The sequence below is a fragment of the Lactuca saligna genome, chromosome 9 (genome assembly GCF_052625555.1).
Source record: "Lactuca saligna cultivar CGN05327 chromosome 9, ASM5262555v1, whole genome shotgun sequence".
Taxonomy (NCBI): domain Eukaryota; kingdom Viridiplantae; phylum Streptophyta; class Magnoliopsida; order Asterales; family Asteraceae; genus Lactuca; species Lactuca saligna.
Window position 1 is genome coordinate 48,379,117 of NC_136425.1, and position 9,634 is coordinate 48,388,750.

Consider the following 9,634-nt stretch of genomic DNA (forward strand, 5'->3'; position numbering starts at 1 on the left):
TCTTACATATTTTTATGCACTTGGATCATCCATGTGGTTTGATTTTATTGCGTTTTTCGTCCCTTACATACATAAAATTAGAGAGTAAACGTGAAATTTTGACCAACCATAGTGACGAAAAACGCAACAAAATCATACCATAGGGACGATCCGCGTGCAAAAAAAGTTAGAGATCAAACATGCAATTTTGACCAAATCATAGGGACGATTTCAGTAATTTATTCTGTTTTAAATTATAAACGTATTTTTTTTTGCGTATTTATAAGTATTTTTTAAAAGTATTTTTATGTATTTTGATATATTTTTTATATATATTTATATATTTATTACTTCAAATTTTATTGTAAACTAACTATTATACTTTGTAAATGAAGATAAAAAACACTAAAGTACTTGAAAACAAACATTTTTCAAAGACGGTTCTTAGCAATCAATGCCATTTTTACGGGTAAATTCTTCCATTTTTCTCGAATTCAGTTATACATGAATAAAGTTTACGAATATCTTTGTCATTATATTGTAATGTTTTTTTTCTTTGTTTATAAGGTTTTATAGGTAGCTTATAATGAAACTTGAATTATAAAAATACACCAATACATAATTTTTTTTTTACAAAAATACTTAAAAATATATATAAATACATAAAACTATTTAAAAAGTACAAAAATCGAAGACTTTCCCTGCAAAATAATGACGTTGATTAATAATGATGGTTTTTGAAATTTTTTTGTTTCGATATACTCTATTGTTTTTTTCTTTTTTTACAATGTCTTATAGTTAGCTTAAAATGAAACTTGAATTATAAAAATACATCAATATGTAAAAAAATTTACCAAAATACTTAAAAATACATATAAAGACGTAAAAAAAATATAAAAATATTAAAAAAATACATAAATACATGAAAAAATATACCAAAATACTTAAAAATACTTAAAAAATCATATAAATACGTAAAAAATATGTTTATATATTTAAAATACATAAACAATATAAAAAACCATAGAAAAAACAAAAAAAAAAAATACATAAATACGTAGAAAAATATACAAAAATACATAAAAATATTTAAAAATACGTTTATACATTATAATTTTGAGAAAATCTCAGGTTAAAAGCGATTAAATGGTACCGGTTTCTTAAGCTTTTCTATTTAATTTTTTTTGATTTAATCGTTAACTTTCTTAAAATAATAAGATTTTTTCTAGAGATTTTATTTTTTTTTTAAAATAAAAAAATTTGGATTTATGCATAAAATACAAATCAGTCCGATCCACAACAAATGTGATGGTGCGAAGAGGGCCTCTCTGTAAATTAATTTATAATATTTTCTCCATTTTACTTTTATAAATGTAACAGTAATACCACACGATTTTGCTATGTTCTGAAGCTGCGATATTTTCAATGGCAGCTTTGATACCACCACTATCATTCAGACCCACTCAAACAATCACCCTGAGCCTCCCTCTCATCTACAGATCCTCCCCCAAATCATTTGCAACAAAAATGGCTTTCCATGTCACGGCCGCTGCCGCCTCTGCTTCCACCGTCACTACAAGAAAGCTTCCCGTTTTGCTGTTCGACATAATGGACACGATTGTTCGCGACCCTTTTTACCACGACATCCCTGCATTCTTCGGGTACTTTTTTTGTTTCACTTTCAGAATTACCATCATATTTCTCATGAAGATCGATTTAGTCAACGTAATCTAACTATCTCTATTGCTGGACCTGATCCAACGGATTATCCCCTTTGTTATAGTTTGGACTAAGTATCACATGCAATTACATAGATGCTATATTGAATACTAATCTGGAGGAAATTTTCACCTCTTAGGTCAACTATAGTGTGTTTAAATCCACAAATTCCTTATAGGTTCTCGTTACAGTCTGTTAGGGATTACTTATTATGAATTCTGATTTGGTTAGTAAGATTATATCAATTGACTGTGAAATGCATTTCTTCTGAGATATTTTATGCTCTACAGAATGTCCATGAAGGAACTATTAGACTGCAAACATCCTACAGCGTGGATTGAGTTTGAAAAAGGTCTCATTGATGAGGTATTGTTGGACATTCATCATTCATATTACTAGTTTTTGCAGAATGTCCCATGTACATAACATTTGATTGATCTTTCCTATTTAAAAGTAGTGTTTATGATTTATTCATAACATATAAGAATCTTGTGATTCACTTAAAATTTGGCTTACATTATTAAAGAATCTCTTTTTCAGATGGAACTAGAAAGAATATTTTTCAAAGATGGAAGACAATTTGACTTGGAAGGCAGGTTACAAAAGATTTAGTAATCAACAGAAATCAGCTTTCAATCAGCATGACATAATTTGATTTCCTTTTTAGGTCTCAAAAGCTGTGTAAGACAAGGATACTCCTATATTGAAGGTGTTGAAGAACTTCTTTGTACACTCAAAGACAATGGCTATGAGATTCATGCTTTTACAAATTACCCAATATGGTATGACTGAACTGCAAGGTTTGTCACATACTTATTTGTCAAATGAATAAATCCATATTTATTCTTATATATTTAAAAAAAGACAATTTGCTCAATGATCCTAAATTTCACAACGATAGTGACATTTTATGTTTCAACATTGGAAAAAAACTAAAACATGTTTAACAGAACATGCAACAATGGAACAAAAAAAAAGTTGAGTGAATAATGATAGAAGACAAATTGAAGATTTCCTCTTATTTAATGACATTGTCCCCTTTTCCATCTCTCACTTTTGTTTATTGTTTTATAGGTACAAAATGATAGAAGACAAATTGAAGATTTCCTCTTATTTATCTTGGACATTTTGTTCATGTATAATGGGTACATATAAACATTATTGCCCTTTGAGAATATAATCCTTTTGAGATAATGCATTATTTTAGTATATACTTCCCTAATTGCAGGAAAAAGAAAACCTGATCCCCTTTTCTATTCAGAAGTTATAAAGTACCTTGACACTGAGCCACATAATTGTGTCTTTATTGATGACAGGTATTCTAGTTATAAAGGGTCTGAGTTCAATTAGATCTATGTTATATTAAAGTTATACTCATATGTTTATCAAATTAAAATATCATTTAATGTTGAAAAATAAAGTCCCAACTTTTTCACAAATATGCAACAGGATGAAGAATGTAGAGGCTGCAAAAGAAGCTGGCATCATTGGATTACAGTTCAAGAATGCAGATTTATTGAAGCAGGATTTATCTCTTTTAGGCATCAAATTTGAAAACAAGAACATGGAAAACAAGTTTGAGCAAACACATGGGCTATGAAACTATGAAACCATCCCCAATAATGGTTCATACATTTTTTAGCATTTCTTTTGTTGTAAGAAATATGAAAAAAAAGTATGATTCTTTTCACTGAAGTATGTACAGTGTTCCTTGATGAACACATGGTTCTTTTTTTTTATACATGCTTGATGACAAAAAATAAAAAAGCTATTATAGAATGGCCTCTAGCATGACATACATTCATTTCTTCTCTTATAAAGTTATAAACTTTGTGCTTTATGCCTATAAGATAACTAATTCTTATAGAATGATCCCAAACATGGCATATACATGCTACATTTTTCAAAGTATAATGTTGTAGCATTTATCCCTTAATCTTTGTTCAAACTATGAGAAAGAATTGTTCATATCCTACAACTAATGCAGCTTACTTGGGATGAGACTATTTCCACAGCCTTTTCTACAACAACACTAAACCAAACTTACAATTCAAAGTCAAACAATAAAAGTATAAAACACAAGCCATATACAACTAAAACACCATCATACACTATTCTTTTATGCCCATATCAACTAACAAAACAATTTCATGTGAAATTTCTTCTTTCCTTGTGACCGAGGTGCTATGCTCCTTGCACAACCCCTACAGGATCCAAGGGTAAAATGGGCTTTTCACTTTCCATACGTATGCTCATTTGTATGTTATTGATGCTATGATGCAGAAGCTTTTGATGTTAAAGTATGGAGCATTGATTGAGCAACAATCAACTCCTCTCGAAGCATCACATTGTATTCGTATAAGTTTTGAAGGTTTTTCTGGATTTCTGAAGCACTTAATTCTGAACCGGGTTTGATTTCTGCTAACAAGAAGACAAATAAAATCAATGCAACGAACGGATCGATGGGCATAATGGTAATTTTATCATTTCCGACATCATTTTGATTGGAGGGCATTATGGTAATGTTACCTAAAGAAGGTGGCAAAGGTATGTCATTATTGGTAACCTTTTCTTTCTCATATTTCACATCATCTGACCCCTCATATTCTGCCACCTGTTGAATAAATTAATATGAGTACACAAAATCTTCCTAAAATGCAAGTTTTTTTTTACTAATGTAACAAAAGGTGATTGGAATATAACAAAAAAAAAAAAAAAAAATTAAATAAATAAATAATGCAACTTACTTGGGATGAGATTTTTTCCACAGGGATTGATCCAGAGTTACCAAAACAGCATGCCACTCCTCGGGCTTCACCTTTCTCTTGACTAAACTTCTGTGAAAAAAAAAACAAATAAATTCAAGAAAACAAAAAAGTTTCAAAAATAAACAATTAACCAAAAGAAAATATATAAAAAAAAAATCATTACCTTTTCATCGGGTATGCTAACTTTGGTGTTAAAACTGATTGTATCTTTTCTTATATGATGCTTTCGTTTCTTTGATGATCCTTCATTTTCAAGAGGCAATGAACCACGACCCCATGTAAATATTACATATTTCCTCAACTATTTTCAAACATTAAACAACCAAAAACACATTTGGCATAAAAAAAATCAATGAACTTAAAGTAGACATGAGTTGAATTCTTTATAGAAAAATACAACTTTACCTTGTCCCATCGTTCTTGTGCTTTCCTTTGACTTCTAATCCTTCTCATTATGCTATCTTCATGACGAAACTTCTTGAATCTGTATTCAAACTACACAGGAATTAACTTAGAAAAACTAAAACATGGTTAAAAACTTAAAATAGACAATAATTTATGTAATGTAATAATCATAATCTTGGGAAAATAAGGAAAACATACTTGCACCAAAAGGTAGAAAAAAAGGCCGATACTAATACAATACAAGCCACCCAAATCAGCAAGGAAGCCCACTGTATCCTCGAAAAAGAAAAAGAACTAAATGACCATTGTACCCTTGTATTCCAATTTCCAACAAACAATTTTTCACAATATTCATTAAGTTTAACGTGAGAGGAGGGAAAAAAGGACAAATAGGTAACAAGTTGGTGTCCTAATTAAGTCATTGTGTCCAGATTAAGTCAAAAAGAAACAACCATATATAGTTTTCAAGAATAAGTGCTTAACCAATTAAGAACATTAAGTCAAAAAGAAATAACATAGTCTTGAATCTTGATAAGATACTAACCTGGACCCGAAACATTCTGATTGTCAACTTCAACAATATAAGATGAAAGGAAATTCAAATGAAAAGTGATGTTAACAAATCCATCATTAGAACTTTGTAAAGAACCCCTCAACTGATTAATCTCATCAAACGAAGATCCAGGAAGAAACTCATGAAGAAGAGGTTGTATAAGTTTAAGATCACGTTTATTCCGGTAAATCCGTGGAAATAAATTAAATTGCAAAATATTCGGATCCCTCCCTCTAAACGTAACAAATTTCCCATTATTTCCGCTTCCATTCTTCAAAATCCCACTCACAAAACTCATATGATGTTCGCGTTCATGGTCTTTTGCAGTTAAATTGAACTCAAATCCAACAGCACTTGCGGGTGTATTTGGAAGATCAAGGAAATGCCACGAAGTGTAAAAATTGTCACGAAGAAGTTGACAATTGTTGCATTTGAGGGTGACTTTTGGGCCCTTTGTAGTGTTTTGACATGAAAAATTTGCAAAAGTGGATAATGGGTTTGTTCTAAAATCCAAAAAACCGGGATTTCCTGTGTATAAAGTGCCAAGACCTCGAATATTTGAACAACTCATGGTGGAAATTGTTGTGATGTTGAATTCCATATCGTTGTGGAATGAAGTTAAATCGGGTGCATTTGCTGCTACAACACTGTGCACTTCTATTGTTCTTTTTGATATAATTTGGTAAAGTAACCTGTAATTGTAGCCAAATTAAGTTGTTAGTAGTTAAAATCCAAAATGGGCCATTTTTTTACATATGTGGATTGAAATTGTCATACTAGGAAGACATGAACGATAAAAACAAAGTATTCCATTCATCCCATGAAATTTTGCATTAATTTGGTTTTCACATTTTTTGAAAAGTTTTCAATTAAAGTCGCCAAATTGTCAATTGTCATTGTTTCAGATAAATTGTTTTTGAATTAAATGATTTGGTTCACAAGATTCTTATATTTTTGTCTTTATTAAGTAGTATTTTAAATAACTGAAAAATATCCCAATATTTTGTTTCAAACTATATATATTTTCATAGGATCAAGAATTGATGAAACTGCAGAATGTAGATATAAATAAATTCAATCACTCACGCAGCAAACAAACCAATAAAAAGAATGCAACTTGCAATTGAGAAAGCTCCCCCGAGTTCTGTTTTTCGTTTCTTGAGAACCTTCTGATCATCCTACATAAACAATAAAGTATAAATAAAGAAGATTAAATTTCAAAATTTCAAAGCTCGAATGTCTCTCAAGAACATAAATTCAATCCAATAATTCATTCAAATTAGCTAAATTCAGTAGTCAAGTTTCAAACTAAACAGGAACCCTAGATTTCAGACCTTATAATAAAGAAACATAACCTAAAAGCACATCGATTTTGAATTTGAAAAGCTCAAAAGCAGCTCAAATCAAAATTTCAAGAACAAAAACGAGCTAGGAAAATTACCAGCCAGTGGCGAGTAGCAAAACATATATCCAATCTGCTAATCGCCCATCTGATCTTATACCACGGTGTTCTTCCATCACCAAGATCTCCAAACCTCACAAAAAAACAGAACAAGAGCCAAGTCACGATCATCACAAGGGTAGCACCAAGAAACACGCCCTGCGACTGCGTGTACTTCTTGATTGAATCAAATGACAAGATGGTCTCTGGGAAATTGATCGAATAATCAACTCCGGTGCCCACTAAGAATTCGTCGGCGCCGGAGACGGTGAAAGGGGAGCATACGTTGGCGGTGGCGTTGTACAAGAACCCTGGATTGCAAGCGCATGAAGAAGAATTGAAACGGAAGGAATTAGTGCTTGGGCACTGCATGTTTGCAAGATTTGGTTCTGGGTTTAGCGATTATGTATGAACAGAATTGGGGTTTGGGTTTTTGTATTTTGCTGGAGATCTTGGAGAACTTGGGATTTGTTTGTGTAGGTGACGAAGAAAAGAATTTCTAGAAGTTTGGAAAAACCAACAGACAAAGATTCATTGGTTCGTTTACTTTTTCATTCTTTGACAGTTTGTTTCCGGTTGCATTCGTTAACTCTGTAAACCATATTTTTAAAGACTTATCTACTAAAAGAGACAGGAGAGCCGCCGGTATTGCCACCACGATTTCGTCTAGAGGTGGGCAAAATGGGTCCAAGGCCGGTCCGATCTTTTTAAGATCGGTTTTTTTTTTTTTTTTGAGTGGGTCTAAAAGTTTTTCGGTCTTTTTTTTGCCAAGTTTAATTTTTTAAGACGGATATAAAAAAGATGGTTAGGACAGTCTGTTCATATAAAAAACATGTGGTCGGACACTTAATGTTAATGATGAACCAATATGATGTGTTTTGGTAATAGTGTTGGCAAGTGGGATTCATATAGGTATAATGATATTTAATTTGTAACATAAAATTTCTCCAACACATTTTCTATGTAAGCCCTCTCAGGATTAGGATGGATATATGGGGCAACAAACATAAATATGTATACTTAAAGATTCAACATCGGAAACAAGATGTTTATTGAAATTATTTAGAATGCTTCAAGTAGTCGAATGATGTTAAGTAGTTGTGGACATAAAGTAGAATGTTGAATTGTTGATAGATACGTCCATTTAACAATTAAAACTTAATAAATATAATAATAAAGTAAATTAAAAGTTTAATAGAGTCAAATTAAAGAAGTTATGTTATAAGGACTAAAGTTGTTAACTCATAAAAATTGCGACTCTTGTTGACCATATATGACTTGAAAGTCGTAAACTATATGGGAAATGTTATTTGACGAAAAAAATAAAAAAATAAATAAAGAACTAGTTAGTTCCAATTCAAAATGTTGGTCTAAGTATAAGTTTTTGAAGTTGAGGGATCATATTAGGCAAAGGCTCATAATTTTAGATTGAATCTTCAGTCATCCAAACGAATTCAACAAAATGAAGCTCCTTCCACGGAAAATTTCTTTTCCCCATGCTGTTCTGAAGCATATATGATGACCTAGTGAAGATCCATACATTTCCTCATCAATTTCTTTCTCCAAGAGCTACTTTTGTTTTCTAATTTCTCTATTCCATTATACAGGGTTTTTGTTAAGATGTGGAACCCGAATTCCAATTTTAATTATATGCTCTAATGGAGTTTCTAAACTTTATTCTTCTATTTGATTCAATCCCTAAATAACATTAGAGGTGACTGGACCTTTTTTTGGACATTTGGACCGGTTCTCAGTTTTAGGAATCCATCAAAATCGGTCCTGTATTTTTCCAGGTCCCGTCCGGTTTTTACCGGGTTTAGAATCGGTTGGACCTGATTTTAAAAAAATTGTAATATGTGAAATTTTTTAAACAATCATAACTCATTCGTTTTAAGTCGTATGGACACATAGTTTTTTCCAATGTTTAATTTGCAGTTTGTAGATGGATTTAGACTATAATTTTGTTGATTTTTGAATTATATTCAATGAGTTAAAGTCTTTTAAAGTTGAGCTATCAAAGCTGAAAAATTTCAGCTTTTCAGTAACATTTTTAAAATTTTGTAATCTGTGAAAATTTTTAAACAACCATAACTCATTCGCTTTTAGTTGGATTGACACGCGGTTTTTTCCAGCGTTTAATTTACAGTTTGTAGATGAATATAATTATAATTTTGTTGATTTTGATATTATATTCAACGAGTTATAGTGTTTCAAAGTTAAGCTATCAAAGCTGAAAAATTTCAACGTTTCAGCAATATTTTTAAAGTTTTGTAATCTGTGAAAATTTTAAACAATCATAACTCATTCGTTTTATGTCGGATTGACATGCAGTTTTTTTCCAACATTTAGTTTACAGTTTGTAGATGAATTTAGACCACAATTTTGTTGAATTTGGTATTAGATTCAATGAGTTACAATCATTCAAAGTTGAGCTATCAAAGCTGAAATATTTCAATTCTTTAACTATTATTTTAGAATAGAATTCTGAATTTTATGTATCTTTGACAGATAAATCATATGAAAAGGATCTTGGTGAACTTGATTTATATGTTAGGTGCTTTTATTTGGAAAATTAATTTTTTCAAGTTATAATATTATAACATCAAGGTAGAAAAGTTATGCATGAAACAAAAACGTAATCATTTTTACAAGTTGTATCGTATCAAACCCAATAACATATTCGTTTTAACGAGTTCTATCAAACCCAAAAACTTATTTTACCGACTTATACTCTATGCAATTAAAGTTGTATCAGTCCAAACGAGTCCA

The 9,634-nt window shown here is 30.8% G+C and overlaps 2 protein-coding genes across 4 annotated transcripts; one reads left to right on the forward strand and one right to left on the reverse strand.

Moving 5' to 3' along the window:
* Positions 1-1,343: 1,343 nt before the first annotated feature.
* Positions 1,344-3,477, forward strand: FHY1 (Haloacid dehalogenase-like hydrolase (HAD) superfamily protein). The gene is made up of 7 exons (XM_078973001.1): positions 1,344-1,640; positions 1,989-2,064; positions 2,239-2,290; positions 2,366-2,480; positions 2,773-2,843; positions 2,927-3,014; positions 3,148-3,477. The coding sequence occupies exons 1-7, from the start codon at positions 1,405-1,407 to the stop codon at positions 3,296-3,298; spliced, it is 789 nt and encodes a 262-aa protein (XP_078829127.1). The 5' UTR covers positions 1,344-1,404; the 3' UTR covers positions 3,299-3,477.
* A 291-nt stretch (positions 3,478-3,768) lies between these two features.
* Positions 3,769-7,511, reverse strand: LOC145014584 (uncharacterized). 3 transcript variants are annotated; one of them, XM_078972998.1, is made up of 9 exons: positions 6,866-7,511; positions 6,511-6,602; positions 5,416-6,116; positions 5,070-5,140; positions 4,872-4,961; positions 4,630-4,767; positions 4,446-4,535; positions 4,228-4,312; positions 3,769-4,119 (listed from the first exon to the last, which is right to left on the reverse strand). In XM_078972998.1, the coding sequence occupies exons 1-9, from the start codon at positions 7,235-7,237 to the stop codon at positions 3,971-3,973; spliced, it is 1,788 nt and encodes a 595-aa protein (XP_078829124.1). In that variant the 5' UTR covers positions 7,238-7,511; the 3' UTR covers positions 3,769-3,970. The 3 variants fall into 3 exon arrangements, with proteins under 3 accessions (XP_078829124.1, XP_078829125.1, XP_078829126.1); XM_078972999.1 differs by having other exon boundaries at positions 3,769-4,116; positions 6,866-7,507; XM_078973000.1 differs by having other exon boundaries at positions 6,546-6,602; positions 6,866-7,079.
* Between the last annotated feature and the right edge of the window lie 2,123 nt (positions 7,512-9,634).